Here is a 26,973-nt window from a genome sequence, read left to right as displayed (position 1 = left end):
TCTATCTCCAACCAGAGCCCCCACTGGGCAGTCACCCTTCACCCGTCCCTCAGTTAGTGATGTGGAACAGGCCTGAGCAGAGCTTCGAAACTAAGACAGATGCGGAAGAAAGTCTCAGGGATCCAAAGTCTTGGTGATCTCCTTCCAGAAATGAACCCATGATATTCCTCAGTACGGTCGAAGACTGCAGGGCTGGGGCAGCCCTTTCATTCGGGCGCGTATGAGACTGCCACAATCCAAGGGCCCAGGGGAAAGCAGCCACACCGTCTCAGCAGCCGTGTCCACCTCTGAGATCCTCCCTCCTTCATGGTGCCCTGAGCTGACCTCTTCCCACAGGGAGCCCTGCTTTCCTGGACCAAGAAGTTTAAGGCTCGAGGAGTTCAGGACACAGATGTAGTGAGTCACCTGCGGAGGGCGCTGCAGAAACACTCGGTGAGGAGTCACCCAGCCCTCTCTCACTGGGAGGGGCGGGAGGTTGGGGGCGGTGGGGACTGTGCACCGCACCTGCCCTGGCAGAAGAATGGTGGGAGGCGTCTCGGGGAACGTTTCACTATGTGGAGTTGAGAATGGTTTGGGTAAGTCCACCAACGAGTATGTGAGACTTGTGCATATCACTGGTTGGTCTTGGAAAGGTGACCCTGAACTTCCCAGACCTCCCCAGCCAGCCACACAGGTCCCTCCTCTCCCTCCATGGGTCCTCCCAGAGCCTTAAAGCACCACCTTCTTTCCAATCTCACGCCCATTCTCTCTTCATTAAATGGATTTGAAAATAATTTAGGTAATTGCACCAGCAGGACGCGTTCCCCGTGGAGCTGAAAAAGTACACAGATCAACCAAGCTGCCCGTTGTCCTGGCTGCAGGCGGGATGTGTTGATGGTGTCGGCTTCCTTTCTTTTTAAAACGAGAATTGTATTCATTCATAACCTGCTTTGCTCTTACTGTTCTCATTGTACTTGGTGCATGAACTCAAGCTGCCTCAGCAGAGGAACCCCAGACGGCTCCCGTGGTGCTGGCCCTGGGCTTGCTGGTGAAGGAGGGCCCTGTGGGCGAGCACGCACGTGGCGGACCCCTCCTGAAAGTGCTGTTCTCCCAGCTGAAGCATGCTTCCTTTGATCTCTTCCCAGGCTTCTGCAAACCAGGGGCCGGTCCTGGCAGTCAGACCCTCCTATTTCAGGGCAGAGAGGCCTAACAAGCATGAGTTCCCTCTTTAGCCCCATGGACCCTTCTCTGTCCCGAGCCCTGCCGTGGCTTCTACTCGAGACCTGCTCCCCCAAGGCAGGCCCAGCAAGTAGCAGCTAATTCTCGTCTGAACCAATCGCGGTCCCTGCTTTAGCTTCCTCCACGGACTCACCCACTGACATGCCATGGGACTTGTATTCTGGCAGGACCTGCATGTGGACATCCTGGCTTTGGTCAATGACACAGTGGGGACCATGATGACTTGCGCCTACGACGATCCTTACTGCGAGATCGGAGTCATCATTGGTAACTTGATTTGGCTTGCTTGTGGGGAGGGGGAGAAATTGGACGGGTTTGGATCTTCATCTCAGCAAACTCAGCATACATGAGTGAGGGTAGCGGTCTCCACCCCCACCCCCAACCACTGCTGATGGTTAATTGTGCACTTTTACAGTAACTTTCTTGAAAGGTTTTACAGTTTCTCAAACTGATGTGAAAGATGCCCACTTGTCAATGGAAAATAATATTTTGTATTATCCTCAGCTAATACAGCACAGAGTTTTTGCACCCTAGGAAGGGTTTTAACATGATGTGTATATACCATTTCATATATATTGTTGGGTGATCCAGTACAGGTATCCTGAAATTATTTTCTGAAAGTTCAGTAGGCAATGTCAGAATGCGAAGTATCAGAATGAATTCATGACATTCACCCGAAACTTCTTGCCATTCAGCGTCCTTTATTGCCTCTTTAATAACTAATTTCTGTGTGCGGCACACTCTATACCCATCCATCTTTTCTTGTAAACTTTCCTCTGCAGTGGTTAATGTCTACAAGTCAGAGTGTGCTAAGTCAGAGTCTTCAAAGCTGTCACTTGGCCCAGACACTTGCCATGAAATTTCACTGTCTTTTCTGTGCAAATCAACAAACTTAATCCTATTAGAGCCATGGTTTGTGGTTACAGAATACGTAAGTCTGGTGTAAAGCAATGCTGTACTTTCCTCTGGTTTTGTCCTTCCAAAAGCCCTTCCCTCTTTGTATGTGTTTTCTCATCCCTTGCCCAGGAACTGGCAGCAATGCGTGTTACATGGAGGACATGAGCAACATTGACCTGGTGGAAGGCGACGAGGGAAGGATGTGCATCAACACGGAGTGGGGGGCCTTTGGGGATGATGGGGCTCTGGAAGACATCCGCACTGAGTTTGACAGGGAGCTGGACCTCGGCTCTCTCAACCCAGGGAAGCAACTGTAAGTACTGGGCTGTCCTACTCTGGGCATTGCCACCAGGAAATACCCATTCATTCAGGCACATCACCGCCTCACCTAGGAGGCTCTTTGGTGGCGACTAGTCATCCTTCACAATGAGTTTATAAGGCAAGGCTCAAATGCTAGTTTTAATGGAATGGTACACCCTAATTCTAATTCCATCAGTATTTATGGAGCACTGGAGAAATGGCTGAGTGAGGTCGCCTGGGTCCTGCCTTCTTAGAGCTTTCAGACAAGGAGTCTCGGATTAGACAAGTGAGGGGGCTGAGGAAGTAGGTAGGACTCAGCTGAATGCCTCATGCTTTGGGTTTCCATTACTCCCCACTTACCACTTCTAATATCTAATTTGTAGACTTTAGTCAACATTCATCCATGGTCACACTGAAGTCCGTTGTCAAAGGAAGCCATGTCCTAGTCTAGACCCCAATTCAGAGTTACATGCTGTGTTTTGCCTCCATGTCTCTTTATGAAAAACTCACTCCTGTCAAGTTCATTCTGACACATAGAGCCCCTATAGGGCAGGGTAGAACTGGCCCTGTGGGTTTCTGAGATTGTGCCTCTTTCTGGAAGTAGAAAGTCTCACCCTTAGCCTCCTTTAATCTGGAATATTTACTTAATGTGTCTGCGCTTTTCCTGACCTTAACACAGACTGCTTACTTTACCGTCTCCATTTGCATTTGTCTCGCGCTTCATCCTGATTCTTCGTAGATGATTCGAGTTTGGCATGGGTACCCTAGAGGATGGTGTGTCCTTGTTAATGCATGGGAGGCACATACTATCTGTTGATCCCAATACTGGTCATGGTAACTAAGATTACTTGGTGAAGGGACATCTAATTATCATTGGTCTCTGCAATGAATTAATGTGCAGTGAGGAGAAGTTTTCAGATTATAGAAAGTCGTCAAACTTTCACACACTAGTTTTAGCATCTATTAACAAATTCCTAAAGACATCATTACGCTTATATTTATGATTTTTTATTCTTTAAAAAGGGACTTTCTCTACCATTTACCCATGTGACAATGACCTTATGGATTCTTCTATTTAATTGATTATAATCTTTCCCTATCATTTATTTTGAGGCTCAAATGTTTTCAGATCTGACCATTGGAGACCCCTTCAAGTTGGCTCCCGTGACCCTTGACATGCTCCCACCACTGTCTAAGTACATCCTTATTTGGGAGCAAGAGCAAGAGGGTCCAGGCTCATCTTGTACTTTCTCAGCGCCAACACTAGAATCAACCATTTATCCAAGGACCCTGATGCATAAACATCTTAAACACCTCCTAGAACCATTCAACACCAGAATTGCAGGCTTCTCAATCAGGGGTGTGTTTTGGATGGACATTCTCAAGTCCCACCTACTTTGCTAGTGAGCCAGGGCCACCACATCCCCACATCATTGCGCTGTAGTTGGGATTTTTTCATCATTGTTCATCTCTAGCTCACTGAGAAGTAAGTCCAATCCCTCAAACTCAGCCTGAATCGAGGAACATCTTTGGTTTCTTTGATATTCTAACACACTCTCTCTCTCTGTAAGTATGTGTTGGAATATATAAAGTTGACTATGAAGCAGATTGTCCTTGATTTAGCATCATATTGGACTTGGGGAATAAAAGTTATAATTAATTTTGTACCCAAGCGTGTTTGTGTGCATGAAATCGGAGTGAAAATGTAGCTAGCCTTGGGGACCTGTCACCACCTTATGATGGAACCTCTGGAGTTTTCCAAGCCCACCTCAGAGACAGCATCTTTCTTTTAGGGAGAGAAGATTGGTGTATGAATTGGGGGCATCTGAAACTGACCATTGGACTCCCCCCCCCCAATATACATGTTTTACTTTGCATTTGTATTGTGGATGAATAGATATGCAACAAAACATAAATCAAGTAGATGGTCCCTACACGAATCTATTCAGTAACATTGACCAAACCCTTTAAGTTGTGCAACTGTTCTCATTATCCTGTCCCAAAATATTCCACCAAACTAATGCCTCCTACGTAAAAACTCTTCCCTGCAGCCCCCATCCCTCTGACAAAACTCACTGCCATCATATAGATCCTGACTCATCATGCCCTGTTGTCGACCTGTAGTGACCGTTAATGAACTTTGATTTTGGAATATTTGCTTTATTTCATATAAGTGCAGCTTGATTATGAAATTTTCATGCCACAGTTAAAGAACCGTGGGAAAGTACCTGATGACTCTGTAACTGAGGCTCTTTATCTCTAAAAGGAGAGTCTTTATCTCTTTCTGTCAACACAAAACCATTTATGTCTATCAAATGAGACAATTCCACACAAAACTATCACCGTAAACACCGAATCCAAAACAACACAGAAATTTAGGAAGAACAAATAAATTGGTGGCACCATAAAAGTGTGGAGATCAGATCACCCAACGACCCCCAGGAAAAAGGTCTAGTGAGTCCCTTCTGAAAATCCAGCCACGGAAAACCCCGTGGAGCACAATTGTCCTCTGACACACGGGGTCACCACAAGGCAGAATCAACCCAATGGCATCTGGTACCTCTCCCATGAGAGTGACACGCCCGCAGCCAGAGGTGGTTTGACAAAGATGCAGGGAATGAAGCACGTTGTGGCAGGCGAGCATCTTGCGCCTCTTCTACCCGAGCTCTCTACTTTTGTGGATGAGGAGAGTGAAGGCCCGAGAGGGTAGCTGGTTCCCCTACACCACACCATCGAGGGCTCTTCCACTCCACATCTCCATCGTGTGGGTTGTGGCTCGGGGTCTTTGGGAAAAGAATGCGGACGAGCCCAAGGCGCTGCTTCCACTCATGTCTTGACCACATTGCAGGTTTGAGAAGATGATCAGTGGCTTGTACCTGGGGGAACTGGTCAGGCTCATCTTGCTGAAGATGACCAGGGCCGGCCTCCTGTTTGGCGGCAAGACATCCTGTGCTCTCCACACCAAGGACAAGATTGAGACGCGGCACGTGGCTGCTATGGAGAAGTAAGTTGCTGGCTGGGCACCACCTGCCTTGGTTCTGCAGAGGGCTCTGGCGGGGGAGGGTCAGCAGGTGGTCTGCTTAGCAATCACGGGGCAGCCCTGGGAAGCAGCTCTTCCTTCATTACCAGAAGGATTTCAGACCTGCGGATGGCTTCACATGGGGCAGCATTCAGCCATGACTCCAATGGGGCATTCTTGTGGGTTCCATGAGCCAAGGATTCTGTGGTTGAAGTTCCATGCTCTCCAGTGTTTCGTTGCCTTCCTTTTCTCCAAAGGGATATCCTGTAGCTCTTTGGGATCCCTTTGAGGAGTCGATGTGCATTCTACTCCCTTTAACACCCCAAATGCACATTCACAAGTATACTTTCTCACACGATTAGGACTTTTGACATCCAAATGAAGAACTTGTGCTATAGCATGAACCTCCGTCGCTGGGTCCCTTTAGGTGCTGGGTCCCTTTAGGTGCTGGGTCCCTTTAGGTGCTGGCTTTGACTTTGGTCATTTGAGTCCTTTCACACAATAACATGGAATGGGAACTGGCTGGTGAAGGTGCCTGAGACCAGTCCACTCAGTTTCCTATCCCCTCAGGCGTAGAGACACTGGCCTCGCTCTGAGCTTCACAATCAGTTTGTTTGTTTGTTTGTTTACAACAGTTTTATCGGCACTTCTTCCACATATCATACTAACACAATTCATTTTAGGATATTTTCTTCTTACTTGTATTCATTGTTTTTAGTGTAATTATTTTTTAAGTTGTGGCAAAAATATACACAGCAAACATTCTCTAGTTAAACAACTTCTATATGTATAATTCAGTGCCATTGATTATATTCTTTGAGTTGTGCAATGCTTATTAATATACTTTTCCAAATTATTTCACCACCATTAATATAAATTCAATGCCCCTTAACAAAAAACTCTTCCTCCTTCAACATATTTCTTTATTTTTAGTAGTTTTCTTGATATAAAATTCATCTATCATCCACTTCCATAGTTAAGCCGCTTTTACTAAGAGTTATACTTCACACAATCAGTCTTAGTGCTCCCTCACCCTGGCGATCAGTTTAGATTCTGAGCTTGGTAGATTGGCACCTGACTCGCAGAGTCTGCTCTCTGCACTGCTTGGTGGAGATGGAGTTCTTATGAAGGCTTGTATTGAAATAAGCAGCCGACTAAGTGAGGTGTCAGCTAAGTTTTCATGGAAGAAGCACACCAGCTAGTATGTTCAAAGGATTATTAATAATAAAATCCATGATGGAATGAGGTTGTATTAGAGCTTAAGTTCCAAGTACCTGGTTTGCACAAGGTTATGGATGACGGCAAAAACCCCACATTCACTTACAGAGCCCCCAGGCGTATCAAGCCTCTGTTGAATCCCCTCAGTTCATTGACCAGGGATGATAGTAGTCTTGTTCTCAGTGTAGATTGGAAAATAGATTAACTACAGATAGAGTGAGGTTAAAATTTAACATTTTACCATTTGTTTTCCCTTTTGACCCATTTTAACCTGTTCTAGCCTCTACTATTTTTGGATTGAAGGTCTTCTGTGTTTTATTTTGTTGTTGTTACTTGGCAAGATTGTCTTTATGTGAAACCCAGGTTCGGTAAATCCATTGAGACAGTAACTAGATGAATAGTGTCTTAGGATTATGGCAGGGAAGCTGGGGATAACTGGGGATCTAAAATAATGGGACAAGAATGAAGAAAATGTTCTAAAATGGATTGTGGTGATGAGTGTATAACTCTTCCTTGAGAAAATAAGCTCTTGATTTTTGGAAAATAATGCTTACATGCTCTGACTTGTATATATTTCTATACAAGTGATGATTTGTTAGGCTGTTTGCTGGATATGCATAGGATGAGAGAAACAATAAAATGAGAGTAGCTTATGATTAAATAAGTAAATGAAAATATTAGGAATGAGGTTGGTTTCTATGTGTGAAAACTGAAAAATGCCCTAAACAGTATGTTGCAAAGAAAAAAAGTTGCTTATAGGACAGAAGCATAATGTAAATCAATGTACATTCTTAGTAGAAATACTTTAAAAATTAGAAATGGTAAAATTTGTTTTAGTTATATATTTTATTTATCCCAAGATAACCAGAGTATTATCATTTACACATATAACCAATATAAAATTATTAGTAATTTACTTAGCATTCTTTTTGTAAGCTATGTCTTCAAAATCTGATGGTTTTAATAGCATAAGTTCTAATAGTCATTTCAGACCAGTCACATATCTAGTGTTCAGTAGCTCCACCTGTCTAATGGCGACCATAACGGGCAGTGCATCTATAGAACAAGTGTACAGTGCTTTCTTAATAACCTCCAACATTTCATAAACATAGAAAATGTTCAGAAGAAAACACAAGAAGTGGCTATAAGTAGTAATGGTAGTATGGAAAGCGTTCAATGTTTACTTAATAAACATCTCTATTTGAATTTATTTTATGAACTCATAGCACCTGTTGATTAATAAAAATTCAAAATGAGTTTGAGGGACTAAGTCAATGTATAAAAATTTATCTTATGAAACAATAAAGTATATGAATCAATACTTATGTAAAAAAACAAAGGATAGTCAAAAGCATGGGCTATTATATTAATCTGACTGCCTCAGTTCAAATCCTAGCTGTAGTCCTTGCTAGCCTTATAACCACAGACAAATGACTTAACCTCTCTGTGCCCTGGGTCTCTCAGTACAGCAAGGATGGCACATCCCCACCGGATAGTTGTGTGCATGAGGTAAAGTGTGTGAAGTCCTTAGACAAGGACCCGGCACACAGCGAGTGCTTGTTAAATGTTGGCTGCTACGACCATTGTTGTCATTGACATGAGTATTATTACATTCCTGGGTGCTGGTCTGTTCATTTTGCAATCCTGTTGTTGTTAGGTACCGTCAAGTCCGTTCTGCCTCTAGCGACCCCATGTACACCAGAAGGCAACAGAGCCGGGTCCTTCCTGTACCAGCCTCACAATTGCTCTCATGTTTGAGCCTACGGTTGCAGCCAGGTGTCAACCCATTCTGTTGAGGGGCTTCTTTGTCACTGCCCCTGTACATTGTCAAGCGTGATGTCCTTCTCCAGGGTCTGCTCTCTCCTGACACGTCCTAAATATGCGAGACAACGTTTCAACATCCTTGCCTCTAAGGAGCACCCTGGCTGTACTTCTTCCAAGACAGATTTGTTTGTTCTTTTGCGAGTCCGTGGTACTTTCAGTATTCTGAACCAGCACTACAATTCAAATGCATTGGTTCTTCTTCAGTCTCCCTTATCCAACGTCTAACTTTCACACACGCATGTGAGGCAATTGAACATACTCGGGTCAGGCCCACTTTAATCCTCAAAGTAACCCCTTCAACTTTCAACACTTTAAAGAGGCCTTGTGCAGTAGATTTACCCAATATAATACATCGTTGGTGTCTTGACTGCTGCTTCTATGAGCCTTGAATGTAAATCCAAGGAAGGAAAAAATCTTTGAAAACTTCTGTCTTTTCTCCATTTATCATGATGTTGCTCCAATTGTGAGGCTTTTGGTCTTTTTACATTGAGTTGTAATCAATATAGAAAACTGTAGTCCTTGCTCTCTATTAGCAAGTATTTCAATTCCTGTTCACTTTCAGCAAGCAAGGTTGTGTCATCTGCATATTAGAGCTTAATAAGCCTTCCTTTGATCCTGATAGCGAGTTCTTCGTCACCTAATCCAGCTTTCATACAGATTGACTAAGGAGGTGAGAGGATATAACTCCGACACGCATCTGTCTTGATTTTAAACCATGCGGCATGCCTTCATTCTGTTCACACGCTGCCCCACGATCCATGTACAGTTTCGGCATGAGCTCTGGAATTCCCTCCTCAGGACTATCCATAGTGTGTTATGATCCACACAGTCATACGCTTTTACAGAGTCCATAAAACACAAGTAAGCATCTTTCTGGTATTCTCCGCTTTCAGCCAGATCCATCTGACATCAGCAATGCTATCGCTTGTTCCACGCCCTCTTCTGTATCTGACCTGACAAAGTACTGCTGCATTGTTGGATGATCTTCAGCAAAAATTTACTTGCGTGTGATATTAATAATGTTGTTTTATAATTTGTGCATTCTGTTGAGTCACTTTTTAATGAATGGGTAGAAATAGAAATCTCTTCAACACAGTTGGCCAAACAGCTGTTTGGCAACTTTCCTGGCAGAGATGAGTGAGTGCTTCCAGTGCTTCGTCAGCTTGTTCAAACATTTCAATTGGTGTTCCTTCAGTTCTTGTGGCCTTAGTTTAGGCTTTATATTTTTTAGGACACGGACTCTGTGTATTCTTGCCATCTTTTTGATGCTTCTTGAATTGTTCAATATTTTGCCCATAGAATTTTTCAACATTGTAATTTGAGGCTTGAAGTATTATTTTGAGTTCTTTTCATTTAAGACATGCTGAGCATGATATTCCTTTTTGTTTTTTCTAGCACATTGCACATTGCATTATACTAGCATTATACATTATGCATTATACATTTTCTAGCACTTTGCACATTGCATTATACTATTTTACTTTGTTTTCTCGAGCTGCCCTTTGAAATTTTCTGTTCAGCCTTTTGACATCCTCATTTCTCCTATTTGCCTCAATTCATACCAAGTTTCAGAGTCTCTCTTGGCATCCACTTTGATCTTTTCTTTCTTTCCTGTATCTCTTTAAAACGATTTTATTGGCACATAATCTACATATCATACAATTCAGCAGTTCAATCATGTCAAGAAGAGACATACATTCTTTCCTGTCTTTTTAATGGCCTTTTGCTTTCTTCATGTATGATGTTTTTGATGTCATCCCACAGCTCAGCAGATCATTCATCATTAGTGTTCAATGTGTAAAATCTGTTCTTGAAATTCAGATGGGGTACATTTACGGTTGTATTTTGTCTTTCTTGGACTTGCTTTCTTTTTCTTCAGCTTCAATCTTGCATAGGAGCAATTGCTGGTCTGCTCCATCGTCGGCCCCTAACTGAGTTTTAGCTGCTGACATTGAGTTTCTCTATCACCTCTTCCCCCAAAGGTAGTCAGTTTTATTTCCGCATATTCCATCTGGAAAAGTCCATGTGTACAGTCACCTTTGTGTTGTTGAAAAAAGGTATTTGCAATGAAGAAGTAGACAGTCTTGCAAAATTCTACCATGCAAACTCCATTTCTGTCACCAAGCACATATTTTCCAACTACTGTTTCTTCTTCTTTGTTTCCGACTTCTGCATTGCAATTATCCATAATTATCAATGCATCTTGATCGAATATTTGATCAATTTCAGATGGAAGACATTGGTCAAATGCTTCAATTTCTGCATCACTACCTTTAGTGGTTGGTGCATAAATTTTAAAATAGTTATATTGACTGGATTTCCTTGTGTGCAGATAGATATAATCCTATCATAGCCAGCATTGTATTTTGACATAGACCTTGAAATGTCCTCTTTGATAATGAATGTGACTTCTGTGCTCTTGAATTGGTCATTCCTGGTACAGACAACCATAGGCTGCCTGTTTCAAAATGGCCAATACCAATCCATTTCAGCTCACTAATGCCTAGAATGTCAATATTTTTGCATTTTTAGCTTTTTGATGACTTCCAATTGTCCTAGATTCATACTTCATACATTCCAAGTTCCAGTCATGAATGGCTGTTGGCAGCTGTTTCTTCTTATCGGGAGTCATGCCCCAGCAGTAAATGATGCTCCTGAAGGCTTAGCTCTCTGGACACTATCTGTGAGAATGTTTCACAGTCCTGAGAGATGGGAATTGGCCTTGCAGGAAATGAACAAATGTGATGGTCTCATTCCTCCCCGGGTCAGGTATAAAGAAGGCCTTGCCAACACTAAAGAAATCCTAACGGACCTGGGCCTGGAGCCTTCGGAGGCCGACTGCATTGCGGTGCAGCAGGTGTGCACCATCGTGTCCTTCCGCTCAGCCAATCTCTGTGCAGCCGCCCTGGCGGCCATCCTGATGCGCCTCCGGGAGAACAAGAAGCTGGAGCGCCTTCGGACCACGGTGGGCATGGACGGCACCCTCTACAAGACACACCCCCAGTAAGTGCTGCCTGACAACTGGACTGTGCTGCTCATCTCTTCCCAAATGCAGGTGGAGTCTGGTGCACACGGAGTCAATCCAGCCACACCAAGTGAGCCGACAGAAAAACGTTGCATTTCCTTATGCGGAGTTTCTGCGCCCCTCATGTGCACTTCCAAGGACTTTGTTCTTGGATCAGCAGTAGTCAAAGGGAATAGAGATTTTATATAGGAGGGCTGGGGTTACACATAAGTCACAAACTCGTCTATTATTATTTTCTTAACATCAGAGATCTTTTGTGCAAGTAAAATGTGTGCACATTCCTCCAGCCCCATCCCCAGGAATCATTATGACCCTTCTCTGGTGTCAGCAAAACCTCTGGACTATCTGTTATTTCTCCAAGTTGCCCTTCTTTCTCTTCTCTCACGAAACTTTAAAAGAATACTGTGCATTTTTTCTGTAGACCATTGGGTACCAGAACCAGCCACGCTGACTGGGCCTGAGATTACAAGGGCTGCTTTGGGAAGGGAGGGGGTCTTTCTTAGAGAAACATTGAGCTAAAGCCAGCTCCCTAACTAGCAAGGCCATCATCTGTCCAGGTGCGAGTTCATTCATCTATCTGTCCATCTAGCTATCTGTCCACTCACCTACTTGTTGAAAACCTGCTATATGGTAGAACTGGTACATAGGACACACTCAAATTTGGACAGGGAAGCAGGGGTGACAGAGACCGCCAAGTTTACATGAAGGATCTGGGTAGGAAAATACAGAAATGTGAGAACTTCCCAGAAGGAAGGGAGCCAGGTGGCTGTCAGTGGGAACACCTGAAAGAGCCTGGGGAAGCCCATCTCTCCCTTTGGACGGAGATGATGCTGTTTAGGCACTACATTATGTGTGGATGTGCCCTACTGGTTGAGATATTAATGATAAAATAGCCAGTCACTTGGCTCTCCCAGCTGCCTCTTACACTGCCCCTGCCCCTCTCCTTAATCCCCTGCATCTGTCGTGAGCCTGGCCCAGCCACCTTGCCAGCTTCCCTGCTATGGCTATTCCTGGCTCTGTTCTCCGTGTCTGGGTGGGCCATCTCTCATGGTTAAATATTTTCCCACCACCCCGTCTTCAGGTACCCAAAACGCCTGCACAAGGTGGTGAGGAAACTGGTCCCAAACTGTGACGTCCGCTTCCTCCTGTCCGAGAGTGGCAGCACCAAGGGGGCTGCCATGGTGACTGCGGTGGCCTCCCGAGTTCAGGCCCAGCGGAAGAAGATCGATGAGGTGCTGGCTCTGTTCCAGCTGACCCGAGACAACCTGGTGGGCGTGAAGGACAGAATGAGGACCGAGCTCGAGTACGGGCTGAAGAAGGAGACCCACCCGATGGCCACGGTCAAGATGCTACCCACCTACGTCTGTGGGATGCCTGACGGCACAGGTGGGCCAGCCCAGCCCCTTCCCTCAGGCCTCCCAAAGCTTCCATGACAGCTCCTTACAGCCAGTGAGGGGTTTTGTTTTTAAAGCCTTGGGCTCGTGTCTGTAATGGGATGGGCGGAGGATGAGTAGGGTAGGTGACCAGTACTTCTTGTCAACCCATGAGCCTTGGATCAACCAAGCATTTGCAGTGAAAGAATCTCTTAAGTTAGGTGCTAAATATGTGTGTGTGTGTTTGATGTATGTGTATGTGTAGTGTCTATGTGTGCATGTGTGTCTAGGTAGTTTGGGAGCATGGAATGTACTCAGTGCTGTTAGCAAACAGAAGGCCCACATCCTGACCCTGAAAGATTTCCATTGATGTGTGGGGTTGCCTAGGCTTCTTGCCCACCTTCTGTGACTCTGCTGTTTCAGGACCTAGCGCTCCTTCTTCCTTCCCATCATTGCTGACCTGCATCTTCCAACCCTTGGGCCTCCCCTAGCTTCTCTGTGCTTAGCTGAGAGAAGCCTAGCCAAATATAATAGAGTCAGTTCTTTGGACAAGCTCTGCCACTTCTTAGGAGCCCTGGTGGCGCAGAGGTAAGGTGTTGGGTTGTGATCCTCATGGTTGGCTGTTCGAAACCACCAGCAGCTCCTCAGGAGAAAGACTGGGTTTTCTACTTCCACAAAGGGTGACAGCTTTGGAAATCCACACGGGGTCACTATGAGTCAGCATTGACTCGGTGGCAGTGAGTTTATTTTTAATTCCCCCTCTTTGATGCTTATAGCTTCAATTGGAACCAAAGTTGGTAAAATCTGTGTATTTAAATAATTTGCTTTTGAGCATTCACTCTCATTTGTCCCACACATTGTACATTATACTTTATACACTAGGTAAGAAGAGAGTAGTCCCCATTGGATGGCAGCCCAAACAGAGGCCTCATAGGTTCCTGGCCTCCTGGTGGTCACGTAGCTGGACTAGGCGTCTCTTAACAGCAACCATCTCCAAGGTCGTCCCTGGAGTCAGTGTCCTCTGTGCCTACACGGGGAAGCCTGAGGAAAACAAGGGATCCTATTCAACTATTCATTCTTTCATTCCCTGAATCCCCTGTCCTTTAATCCCCACAGTTTCTTTAAGCCCCTACTGTGCGCCAGGGCAGTGGTGACACCCAGCACTGAAGGAAACAGTCCCTGCCCTTGTGGAGTTCACAGTCTGCTGGACTGGCCAACAATAACAGATCATTGTCCTGTGATGTCAGCTAATGGCAGGCGCTGTGAGGAAGTACAGGGCAGGGTAAGGGTTAGGGAGCAGGCTCGGAGGGCTGTCTTAGGCACATTCAAGAACCTGTCCCCGCCTCCCCCCCCTCCCCCCCCGCACAAAAGGACCCGGATGAGGAGAGCAGAATGAGTGAGACATTTCCCTAGAGCAGACGACGGGTGCTGGGAGAGGTCTCTGTCCTTGGGCGGCCCTGCACAGCAGTGTTGAGTTGGTAGTACTTGACAGGGTTTCTCCCTGGGTGACTTGGGGCTGTGAGAAGCTGCAGAGGAGAGAATGGAGACGGGAAGCATCATGTTGTGCTTGTGATGAACAAGTCCTCTTGGCTGTTGGGATAAGGTCTAATCCAGCTGATGTCAGTGTAGCCCGGCCCAGATGTACCCCCAGAGGTCCTTGGCCATAGTGTCACATGTGCCCTTTACCAGACACCCTAGAAGGATGTCGGTGAAAGGATTTTAGAGCCTGAAAAGTCTTCAGATGGTACAATCTCCCTTATTATTATTTTTTTAAGTTGCCATTCTGATGGGAACCCCAGATTACAACTTGCTCCATGGGCTTTTTCCAAGGTACTCTTTATGTGGATTTGAACCTCCACCCTTTCAGGGTGCAGAGTGTGTGTACCTCCAGGAACCCCTCCCTCACTTTATTGATATGGGAGACAGGACCTAGATAGACTAACTCTATTGCTCAAGATGAAAAGCTCATTTCTCAGAACTGCCAAGTCCCCCGATTCCTGTCCAGGGTCCCTTTGCTGCCTCTCTCTGGGGTAGATTAGGTGGTGTCTAAGCCATTGCCCAGGACAAGAAAGACCAAGAAAGGCAAGTTGAGCCTCAGACAAGCTCAGGGCCCAGTTCCTCATGACCTTCTGGCCCGTAATTCACAAGAGGACAGGCTGTGGTCAGCTCCTTCTTAGTGCTCTCCTTTCTCCGAATGCCTGCCCACATGCCCTTGCTCGGTCCATGGTGGTAGGATGCAGCCCTGACTTTCTGTCACACAGAGCACGGGAAGTTCCTCGCCCTGGACCTGGGTGGAACCAACTTTCGGGTCCTCCTGGTGAAGTTCAGAAGAGGGCGAAGTTCGGTGCGAATGTACAATAAGATCTTTGCCATCCCCCTGGAGATCATGCAGGGCACAGGCGAGGAGGTAACTGCCAGGGGCAGATGGGGGGGCTTCCTGTGCTTCAAGGGTGCCAACCTGCCAGCGGATCCGGTAACCCCCTGTCTCTCCCCGCAGCTGTTTGACCACATCGTGCAGTGCATCGCAGACTTCCTGGACTACATGGGGCTCAAGGGAGCCCCACTGCCTTTGGGCTTCACGTTCTCCTTTCCCTGCAGACAGACGCGCATTGACAAGGTAAGGCGGGACAGCCAGCCTTGCAGCCACATGGACACTGCAGCCACCCCCTCTCCACCAAGGGGACCTCAAGTTCCCTCAGAGTCACTGTTTGTGTTGTCAAAGGGTCTTCGTTAGATTCAGCAGCTGGGGAAACAGAGAACAGAGAGCTCTAACTACTTGATTTTAAAATACCTATAATACTCCTTTTTTCATTGCTATTTTTTTTGGTTGAAGCTTCTAGAAGAATTTAGCAATACAGTAAAAAAGCTACATGCGCCCTTTCCGGCGCTGACAACCACCTGGCGATCATGCCTCACAAAAAATCTCCTTCATCCCTCTCCCGAAGAGGAGAAGAGAAAACACAAGAAGAAGCGCCTGGTGCAGAGCCCCAATTCCTACTTCATGGCTGTCAAATGCCCAGGCTGCTATAAAATCTCCACGCTCTTCAGCCAGGCACAAACACTAGTTCTGCGTGCTGGCTGCTCTACTGTCCTCTGTCAGCCTCCAGGAGGAAACGCAAGGCTCACAGAAGGATGCTCCTTCAGACGGAAGCAACACTAAAGACCCTGAGTCCAGATGAGTGAGAAGCCATTCTAATAAACCTGTTTTGGATAAAAAAAAAAAAAAGCTACATGCAACCATTAAACGGTTACTCAATCATATGGAAAGGAGTCATGGCACATAAGTTGACCAATTAAAACTGATAATAACACCAGACACCAATGTTATGTGTATGTTCTTGGCAGCCAACATAAATGGAGTTGTCAGGTCTTTGCTGTCTCATGAAAGCAAGCTTACAGTTCATCAGAGGGTTACAGTTCTCTCCTGATCTTCGATTCACAGGGAGAATTTATCAGATAGATATTTATTTAATTGACATGGAAGAATATCAATGCATAATAAGAACCTCACTAGGTAATTTATGATAATTTTGAAACATTTTACCAAGTCTTTATTGGAATTCTTGGATAAAAGCATCTCCTTTTAATCGGGGATTGATTTTATGTTAAATTGGTGAAGGTTTTTATTGGGAAGTTAGGACTCTAGTAGGATCCCGGGTGGCAAAGTGAGCTACACATTGAGCTACTACCAGTAAGGTCAGCAGTTCTAACCCCCCAGCCACTTCAAGGGAGAGAGATGAGGCTCTTTGCTCCCGTAAAGGGCTACAGCCCCTAGGGTCAGTTAAACTCCATTGTATCAAGTTTTTATAAGGAAGAGCTTATTCAATGACAGTGAGTCTGTTTTTGTTTGGGGTTTTGTTTTGGGTTTGAGGACAAGGCAGAGGCATTTGTGTGACAGCTTAAGGGAAGCAGGCACTGTCTGATGAAACCTTTCTATAAATCTAACCTCTTATAGCAGGACTTTTTAAAAATCATTTTACTGGGGGCTCTTACAACTATTATAACAATCCATCAATTGCATGAAACACTTTTGTACATATGTTGTTGTCATCATTTTCAAAACATTTTCATTCTACTTGACCCCTTGGTATCTGTTCCTCTTTTTACCCTTCCTCCCCATCCTCCCGCCCTTATGGACCCTTAATAAATTATAAATTATTATTATTTTCATATCTTACACCATCCGCTGTATCCCTTCACCCACAGCTGGATTTTTTGATGGTTGTGTAATATTTCCTATGTGGACGTACAAAGTGATCAAGTCATATTGTTGGAATTACAGGAATCCACTAGTTTTCCGGTGTGGAACAAAACTTTGATGAACACTTTGTAGCCTTTATCTTTTCCCATATCTGATTCTTTCCTGGGAAAAATTAGAAGTAGAACCACTCTGATCCGAAGGTGTGTTCTGGGGAGTCATGGCCAAGGAACATGGTTGACCTGTGATAGAAATGAATTGCAGTAATTCCTTCATTCAGCAATAGAGACTGAGCATCATGCTGAGAGAAGGCTCCATGCTCAGTGCTGAGACTACAGAGATGGTATCACATGGAGAAACACATGAAACTCAAGTGCTCGGGATCTTTTAGATGTTGACATTGTGGAGTGATGCCAGCAAATTATTGTTCAAATGAATCCCCCTCCTTTCTTTCAGGGAATCCTTGTAGAGTGGACCAAAGGCTTTAAGGCCACCGACTGTGAAGGGGAAGACGTGGTGGACCTGCTCAGGGAAGCCATCAAGAGGAGAAATGTATGCTATGGAAACTTAGCTCTGAACCTCAAGTTGGGCATCAACTTGGGTACCACATCTCTTTTCAGGGACACATTCCTTCTGACTTAATTGTGTGTCCATATCCACTAGGGGCTCAGATTTTCGGACTGAAAAGGTAGTGGCTGTGTTATCCTCCGGGGGAAGAGGGGTCACCTTTGATGGGTAGGAGTGGTGTTTCTGATCTATGATGTCATGTTCCTCCAGTGGAGTTCTTTGTTCTGCCATCCTATGCCAACCAAGCCTCTGTCACTCTGGCCTCTGTCCCTTGGGGTTGCATACCCTTTGGGTTGGTATGCTTCTCTTGAGTCTGCTTGACTTGTATGTTCTACCTACAGTAGGACGTCTTCCTTTGCAGGAATTCGACTTAGACATAGTTGCCCTCGTCAACGACACGGTGGGGACCATGATGACCTGCGCCCACGAAGATCCCAGGTGTGAGATTGGCCTCATTGCAGGTAAGTGGTCAGGCATGTGCCATTGACCTTTATCCCATGTGATCCTTCAGAAGTTCCCATATAACATTGTGAGGACAGGAACCCATTGTCCCATTATACAGAGGTTTGGGACATAACCTTGCCCAAGGCAGATTCCTAATTTCTAAGTCTTGACTTAAATCCTTTCTCCACTGAGAGTCCTAAGTCAAGGCCATTGTTTTTATTGAGGAAGGAAAATGATGTAGAAGAGGGGATTTTCCAATTAAGGCCTTAGGGCAGAATGTCCTGGGAGGAAGGAGGCCGTCGTCAGATTTGGCTGGAAGGCAGCACTAGATTTGGAAGCATGTTGGGCTTCAGCTAAGTGAGCTCAGTTTCCCCTTTGTCCCTAAAGTGTGCCTCCTCTCTTCCCCTGGGCTATTCTAGCGGTCACGGCTCAAAGAGGAGGAGAGTTAGAAAGGAACTCAGGAGACGGGAGTAGAGTAGTCTGAAGAGACTTCAATGCCACCTCATTATAATTCCAATCCACAGAGGTCTGGTTTTGAATTGCCTGATTTGTTGGAGAGGCCGTGGGGTTAGACAGGTGATACTAGTTTGGATATAACAGTCGCGTGGTAACACTCACCTGGAACGCTGAATGGGAAAGGCTCAGAGGCCAGATCATGGGCAACAGAGAGGAGAGTGGCTCACACCTGGCAAGAACTGGGTGATCTCAGACTAGACAATCCTTCTAGTTCTGATCGCTAACTCCTTGATTACATGGAAACCCACTCTGTATGTCTTTGACGTAACAAGAATGATAATGAGAACAGGCACCATTCACAGAGTTCCCGCCATTCAGAGGAAGCTTGTAATTAAAACCCCCCCCCCCCCCGCGCCTCATAACAAATCTATAAGGCAGATAATGCCTCCATCAAACAGATGAAGAAATTGAGGCTCAAAAAGACAGAGCTCAAAAACCAACCTCGTTGTCATGGAGTCGATGTTGATTCATAGTGACCCTATGGGACAGGGTAGAACTGCTTCTGTGAGTTTCGGAGACTGTAATTGTTTATAGGAGTAGATAGTCCCAGCTTGCGCCCGAGGAGCAGCTAGAGGTTTTGAACTGCCAACCTTTCACTTTGCAACCCAATGTGTAATCACTATACCACCAGGACTCCTGAAAGATGAGACTTCTAATTGCCTACAATTACCCAGCTAGGAGGGTAAAATTAGAAGTTGAATTCAGTTGTATCTGGCTGCAAGCCTAAACTCTTACCCACTGCCCACTGGGCTACGAACCACAGGGTCCCAGTTTGAAACTCCCAGCCGCTCCATGGGGAAAGCCGAGGCTTTCTATTGCCATAGAGTGACAGTCTCAGAAACCCAGCAGTCCTGCCCTGTCCTGTAGGGGCGCTGTGAGTCAGAATTGACTCCATGGTCGTGAGCGTTTCTTGCTGTTGTTGTTTATCTCTAAGATCTGGTGATATCTTCCAGAGTCTCAAGTCCCTTCCTGTTCCCCCCTAGGAACGGGCAGCAACGTGTGCTACATGGAGGAGATGAGCAACATAGAGATGGTGGAAGAGAATGAAGGGAAAATGTGCATCAACACGGAGTGGGGGGGATTTGGAGATAACGGCTGCATGGATGATATCCGGACCCAATACGACAAGGAGGTGGATGAGGGGTCCTTGAATCCTGGAAAGCAGAGGTGAAAGGGGGAGCCTGTGTGCATGCATGCAGGTTGTGCAGGGCATAACTCGACCAGAGTTCATGGGTGCCATCTTAATGCCATCCCACTCAAAAACTCACGTGGATGCCGACTCATAGCGATCCCACAGGACAGGGTCGAGCTGCACCTGTGAGTTTCCGAGATGGTAACAGTTTACAGGGGTAGGAAGCCCCGTCTTCCCTGGAGCAGCTGGGACATTTGACCCTATTTATTACCATTCACCATCAAACAAAAACAGTACATTTCAAGTTTCCTACAGGTAGAAGGAGGAGTAAAAATATACTTTTCTAAATATAACCAAGCACTGGATAAGCTAGTGAGGCAAAGGCTATTGGAATGTCCACTTGTGGGTTGATGTCACTGAGCAGGGACGGCATGACTTCCTGAGCCCTAACAGAGTGGACTTCTGTGAGGTCCAGTTTAGAGGTCTACATCCTCAGCTGTTAAGGTTTTGGGGTAGAGAGGTGACATGTGTGATTGGTGGGGGTGTTGGTTCTGAATCATGAGGACATGCTTCACCAGTGGATCACAGTCACCTGCGGGGGAGGGGGGCGTATTATAATAGTGCAATTACCAACCATGTTTAGAATGCTGAGACTTGTGAATGGTTCTTTGAAAACTAGAATAGATTTATGCTGGCATTCTGATATACCTTCTGGAATACATCACCTGGGCTCATCCCTAGAAGAGAGGTTAGTCAACTTCCTAAAGGACCAGGAAGTTCATATTTTGGGCTTGGAAGGCCATGTGCTTTTTATCACAACTACTCAACTGCATGTTTTTAGGACAAATGCAGCCATGGACAATAAGTAAATGAGTGGGAATGGCTGTGTTCCAATAAAGCTTTATTTACAAACACAGGAGGTGAGCTAGACTTGGCCCATGGCCATCGTTTCCCACTCTGCACTAGCATGCGTCCGTTAGAGATGATCTGTTTAACAGGTTTAACTAGTTTTGATTATTTGTCTCAAAAGTTGAGAGCCTCCAGACTGAAGGACATAGCTGGGGGCCTCCCACCTGGGGGCCACAGACCAGGTGAAGTCAGATGTGTAGAGCTGAGTGGTCCTGCTCCCTCTTTGGGAAAACTTCCAGAGTTTCAGTGACCACGGATGAGCTTAGTAAGCATTTAATTCTCACTTAAGTTCAGTGTCTATATATGTATACATTTTAGAAGATGGGGCATTGAGAAAGGGAGGTGTCCACGTTGAGAAGCTGAGCAGATAGAGATCGATGGATGGCCAGGGCTGTGGACCCCTTGGTAGCTGTGGCATGAAAACCTTGCCCAGCAAGACCCGCGGGCAAGGCCAGTGTCACTCTGGTCGTTCTACCTGCCTTAGGTCCCAGGTTTTGTGGCTGGAAGGCAGGGGAGCCGTGGGAATTGCAAAGGAACCAGGGGTCATTGCCAAAAGAAGGGACATTAACTCAGAACCCCCAGTTGCGGCATATGAGTATCCTGTGTTTTTTCAAGGATAAACTTCCTTCTGCCTTCACTTTGTGCCTGTGTCTACTGGGCACTCATATTTTCAGACTGAGGATTTGAGGGGCTGCACACTTTACTTTCCCTCACAGTTACTATTATTTGTTTCAGTGCTGGTTCCTTAGACTGATGAGCATCTGAGCCTTTTAAAGCCCAGGGTGTAAGTCGTACCCACAGTTAGATTTCCACGTGCCTACGGGCAGCACATTGTCGCTCTGACCACTGTTATTAGTAAGGATGGCATCACTGTCAGCCACACGTGTGGCAGAGAGCGCTCACTTACAGGGGCCCCTCCACCCCACTCTCGCTCACAGCCTGGCAGAACGGGAAATAAAAACACCATTTTTTAGTACCTTTGGGACATACAGATAGTCTTATCTTGTGGGCGCCATCTCCAAAGAAACAGATTTCTTCAAGTGCAAAGCCCAGGAGAGTTGGGTCCGGGGCCAGGAGAGGACGTTCTGCTGGGTGTTGACTGGTGCCTGGGACTTGCCTCCTAACAGTCGTGGGGGGCTGGCGTGTAGCTCCCTGTATTTGAGGTGCTGGTTTACAGCACGGGCTCTACAGAGCTGGGACGTGGTCAAGATGGTTCTAGAGCTTGGATCCCTCCTGCCAGGCCCTCTTCTGCCTGTGCTTCTGCAGCGTGGGCAGCTGCCTTCCGCCCCCCCCCAACCCCCCTGCTGGTCTTTCCTACAATGATTCTCCAGCCCTGCTTTCTTGCCCTCCCCACAGGTATGAGAAAATGACCAGTGGGATGTACCTGGGTGAGATAGTCCGGCAGATCCTCATCGACCTGACCAAGCAGGGGCTGCTTTTCCGCGGGCACATTTCAGAGCGTCTGCGGACGAGGGGCATCTTCGAAACCAAGTTCCTGTCTCAGATCGAAAGGTGAGGTTTGATTTGCTTTTCCTCTCTTGTGGGAGAGGCACGGGTTGGGACAGAGGGCTTCCTCATCGGGATCGGGAAGATTTGAGATTTAAAAATAAAAACATACAGGCCCTGGAGAAAGCTGTTCCCGTTCTCCAGCTGCAGCGAGGAGGCACTGCACCTGGCCTGGGGCCTTGGATCATTTAGCAGAAGGGACTGTTTATTAGGCAGAGGTTAAACTATTAGTTTAAACAAAGAGGTTAAACTATGTAAATTATTTACTATACTGAAGTTAGCTTAAAGCTGTCCACTTTCTTTTGTTCCTAAAGATGCTGTGCCTGTAATCTCAAAGAAAATTCCAGGGATGGGCCAGTCAGGGTGCAGTATAGCACTGATGAAACATACAACTCTCCTCTAGTTCTTCAATGCTCCCCCTCCAATCAGGAACCCAATTCTACCTTACAGATCCCGCTGGACCAGAGCATGTACACGTGTACAGATAAGAGCTCACAACATAGGGAACCCAGACAGATAAACCCCTCAGGACCAATAATGAGAGTAGCGATACCAGGAGGGGAAGGGGAAGGTGGGGGTAGAACGATGGAACCAATCACAAGGATGACATAACCCCTCTCAGGGTGACAGACACTAGAAAAGTGGGTGAAGGTAGACATCGGTCGGTGTAAGACATGAAAAGTAATAATAATTTATAAATTATGAGCGTCATGAGGGAGGGAGGGAAATGAAATGAGCTGATACCAAGGGCTCAAGTAGGAAGACCGTGTTTTGAGAATGCCGAGGCAACATATGTCTGAATGCGCTAGACAAAATGGATGTATGTATGGATTGTGATAAGAGCTAGGCAATCCCCCAATTAAATGATTTTAAAAAAGGAAATTCTGGGAAAAAAGTGCATCCACGACCAATTACAACTACTTTCGTTTTTGCTTTTTGTACTTCCTTCCACTCCATGAAAGCATCCAAGCACTTGCCCCTACTTGTAATCACAGTCAGATACCATCTTGCATGTTGTTCATGGCAACACTTACTCACAATTCTGAATTTTATTATTAAAAAATTTAAGCATGTACAAAAGTAGAAAAATGGTCTAACCCAGTAAACCTGCATGTTGCCACCCCCGGCTTCACAAGGACCCACTTGTGGCCCAACTCAGTCCCTTTGTTCTATCGCCCCCGCTTCTCCAGGCCCCAGATCCACATTTTAGATCAGCTCACCTGTAAATATTTTCAGAATGTGTTTTAAAAACATAAGCATTCTGTGAAAACCACATGATCACACTCACTTCTGGAGTAGTTAATAATAAACCTTTATCTCATCATATAAATGGTCGTAGTCGTTATTCACAGTTGCATTTTCACAATTCATTTCCTTGTATCAGGATCCGAACAAGGCCCATGTATTCCAACTGGTTGATAAATCTCCATGATGGATCGTTTTCAATCTACAGGTTTCCTCTTCCTCTCTTGTTCCCTTTGGGGTGATTGACTGAAGGCACAATCATTGATCCTATAGCTTTTGTACTGTCTGGATTGGGTGAACGAGATCATTGGACATCTTCCTGTGTTGTACTCGCTGCAGTCTCACGTGAGAGCCAGGTGCTTGCCTGGATGTCACAAATCATTGGTATTTTTTGTCTAGACCTGCTATTTCACGGGGGATGACAAAATGGTGGTAATCTAATGCTGTCGTCCCACCTGCACTTATTAGCTGAATATTGTTTTTTTTTTCATTTTTAAACTTTATTGTGATTGGGGTGAAAGGTCACAAATCAAATGTCTTCCATGCAACAGCTTTGCTTCGTGACATTGCTCGCAGTATATGCAATGTAGTCCGTTTCCCACTTCCTCGCTGTGCTTCCTGTTTCTCTTAATTCTTCTTTCCTGCCCCCTTTTACCTCTGAGTTTCATCTCTGAGCTTAATGCCCACTTGGCACCGCACGTGTGCTTATTCTACGGAGTGCTTGCCCTCCCGGTCATTGTTCCCTCGATAAACCTGTCTATGGCTTGGTTGACAGTTGGGCCAGGAGGCTAAGTGCAGGTCTGGGCCTGGAGGGTGACCAAGGGCCATGGTCTTGGCGGCTCCCCTCGTTCCTGTGGGTCAGTAGGCCTGGGCTAGTTAATGAATTTGAGGTTTGTTCTAATTTTTTTCTCCCGCTCTCTCCAAGGCTTTTATTGTGCTGCTTTTAGGGGCTGCCACCTTCTTGTTCTTCTGGTCTCAGGGCCATGGACGCTGGGGTCCTTTAGTCTTTCGGACTAATGGTTTCTGTGAATCTTCGATTTACCTCACCTTTCTTTCCTCTGAACGGAGAAGACGAGTAGTGGACACCTTAGATGGCTACTCACAAGCTTGTACGAGCTCCCTTGCTACTCACCAGAGCAGGATCGAGAACAGCATCCCGGTGGACTGTCTTAGGCTAATTGCCCTTCGTATCCCCTGGGATGATGGTCCGGAGGCCAGCGGCTCAGTCTTCCAAGACACTTGGTTATGGCTTAGATCTTTGCCCTCTGTATTCCTTACTCCAGTCATATATATTTGCAAGAAGTATAAATATGGATGCATAAAAATGCTCCGCCAAACCTGTTTGTGGGTGTAGGAGCTGGAATACTCCGTGAAAAAGAAACTCCCCCTTTCAACTCGTCAGTTTAATAGTAACTCAAATGACTAATTAATGTTATTAGTTGCATTGTTATAATTCACAAGAACTTCCCTCCCATGTAAGATGTGCAGCTTATTATTAGTGAGAGTGCGCTACTCTGAGCGGCACAGTGTTTTGCACACACAGTCACTTTACTGTTGCGTATTCTTTTAGAGGAACCGAAGCATTTGTCTAAGAGGCAGCCATTCCCTTAGGGACACCTTCTTTTTTTATTAAATCATTTTATTGGGGCTCATACAACTCTTATCACAATCCATACATCCATCAATTGAGTACAGCATCCTTATAGATTCGTTGCCCTCATCATTCTCAAAATTCACCTTCTGCTTGGATTCCTGGAATAAGCTCCTCATTTTCCTTTTTCTCTCCCCCTCCCTCCCCACGACCCCCTCCCTCTTGAACCCTTAAAAATTTATAAATTATTATTTTATCTTACACTACCAGGCGTCTCCCTTCACCCCCTCTCCTGTTGTCCATCCCCCAGAGAGGAGGTTACATGTAGATCCCCAGATCAATTTCCCCTTTCCGCCTCCCCTTCCCTCCCAGTACCTCCACTCTTACCGTTGGTCCTGAGGGGTTCATCTGTCCTAGATTCCCTGTGTTTCCAGATCCCAACTGTACCGCTGTGTATCCTCTGGTCTAACCAGGTTTGCAAGGAATTAGGATCATAATAGTGGGGGGCGGGCAGGAAGCATTTAAGAACTAGAGGAAAGTTATGTTTCATTATTGCTACACTGAACCCTGAGTGACTCATCTCCTCTCCACTGCCCCTCTGCAAGGGATGTCCAGCTGTCTACAGATGAGCTTTGGGTCCCCATCAGGCACTCCCCTCATTCACGGTGATGTCATATTTCCCCCCCACTTTTGTTGCTTGAAACCCGGTTCCCTCATCCCTTCATGATCACACATGTTGGTGTGCTGCTTCCATGTAGACTTTGTTGCTTCTGGGCTAGATGGCTGCTTGTTTGCTTTCAAGCCTTTAAGTCCCCAGATGCTATATCTCTCGATAGCTGGGCACCATCAGCTTTCTTCAGCACACTTACTTATGCACACATTCGTCTTCAGTGTTTATGTGGGAAGGTGATCACACAATGATGGTTTTTGTTCTTTGGTATATGCTACCTGATCCCTTCAACACTTAGGCTTGTGTGCTTCTTCTTTGTTGGCTTTGTTGCTTCCTAGCTAGATGGCCTCTTTTATAAAGAGGCAGCTCTTTTCCTGACCATCACCAGTTACCTACAAGATTGTCAGTCTCTTGCTTTTCCTGTAAGCACTGGATGTTAGCAGAGGCTTTCTTTGGGGATTTCTATCAATTTACGTTCGTTCATCTAGTTCTCTGTCTTTATGGCCACTGCCAATGAGCCAAAAATAACTTTATGGATAGAAAATCAAAATCACTTCACGAGCTAAAAGCAGCACTGTCTGAGAAGATGCTGATAGAATCAGCAACAGCAGCTCTGTCTGAGTGTTTCTGAAGTGTCGACTAGCGGGGCTTCAGCATCCTTTTTCTGTCTGTTCTGCAGATGCCAAAGGGCAAGTTGAAAGTCACCACCTATTGGATCTTCTTGTACTTCAGAGGGATTTCTCCTTAATCTTCCATAGTTGAGCCACAGATGAGCAGATGTTGTGCAAAGAGGGATCACCATGCACTTCCTTGAATATTTGCTTCTGATGCACAAGAAGTGTCCATTGTTGATGTTTTTAATGATACAGTCTTTTTAATTCCTAAAAAATAAAATAAAACTGTGGGATTGGTGGTATCCTGTTACCACAATCCTAATTGCAGTGATGACGGTATAATTCTTCTTGATATGATCGAACAATTGACCTATTGAATTGTATGATGTGTGGATTAGGTGCCAATGCAACTATTGGGGGAAAAGATAAAAGAAAGTCATGTCCATCTATTGCCATCGCCAATCGTAGATATTAAGGAGCTCTGGTGATGTAGGCTGCTACAGTCAATAGTTTGAAACCATTAGCTTTTCCACGGGAATAGCGAGTCCGGTAAGAAATTCGTCTTGAAAACCCATAAGGCAGTTCCACACTCGTATAAAGGATTGCTGGGAGCCAGAGCCGACTCTTTACAGGGAGTTGTTTGCTATTTTTATGGTGGCTGTGACCCATGTTATCGTGGCTGGCACTGAGCTCCTTAGGGGAAGATC

At 45.6% G+C, this 26,973-nt stretch overlaps 1 protein-coding gene across 7 annotated transcripts in view; it reads left to right on the top strand.

The window, feature by feature from the left end:
• Nucleotides 1-26,973, top strand: part of LOC142428745 (hexokinase HKDC1) — a 64,667-nt gene that overhangs the window by 23,076 nt on the left and 14,618 nt on the right. For 3 of the 7 annotated variants that reach the window (XM_075533564.1, XM_075533567.1, XM_075533561.1), the window contains 12 exons: nucleotides 337-432; nucleotides 1,386-1,485; nucleotides 2,245-2,428; nucleotides 5,264-5,419; nucleotides 11,246-11,479; nucleotides 12,583-12,887; nucleotides 15,136-15,281; nucleotides 15,372-15,491; nucleotides 17,529-17,624; nucleotides 18,001-18,100; nucleotides 19,583-19,766; nucleotides 21,997-22,152. In XM_075533564.1, coding sequence (XP_075389679.1) covers nucleotides 337-432; nucleotides 1,386-1,485; nucleotides 2,245-2,428; nucleotides 5,264-5,419; nucleotides 11,246-11,479; nucleotides 12,583-12,887; nucleotides 15,136-15,281; nucleotides 15,372-15,491; nucleotides 17,529-17,624; nucleotides 18,001-18,100; nucleotides 19,583-19,766; nucleotides 21,997-22,152 — 1,877 coding nt within the window. The remainder of the gene's footprint in view (nucleotides 1-336; nucleotides 433-1,385; nucleotides 1,486-2,244; nucleotides 2,429-5,263; nucleotides 5,420-11,245; nucleotides 11,480-12,582; nucleotides 12,888-15,135; nucleotides 15,282-15,371; nucleotides 15,492-17,528; nucleotides 17,625-18,000; nucleotides 18,101-19,582; nucleotides 19,767-21,996; nucleotides 22,153-26,973) is intronic. The other 4 variants (XM_075533563.1, XM_075533565.1, XM_075533566.1 and 1 more) reach the window with 4 other exon arrangements.

Source organism: Tenrec ecaudatus, chromosome 16 (genome assembly GCF_050624435.1).
Source record: "Tenrec ecaudatus isolate mTenEca1 chromosome 16, mTenEca1.hap1, whole genome shotgun sequence".
Classification (NCBI taxonomy): Eukaryota; Metazoa; Chordata; class Mammalia; order Afrosoricida; family Tenrecidae; genus Tenrec; species Tenrec ecaudatus.
This window is presented reverse-complemented; position numbering and strand designations above follow the sequence as displayed.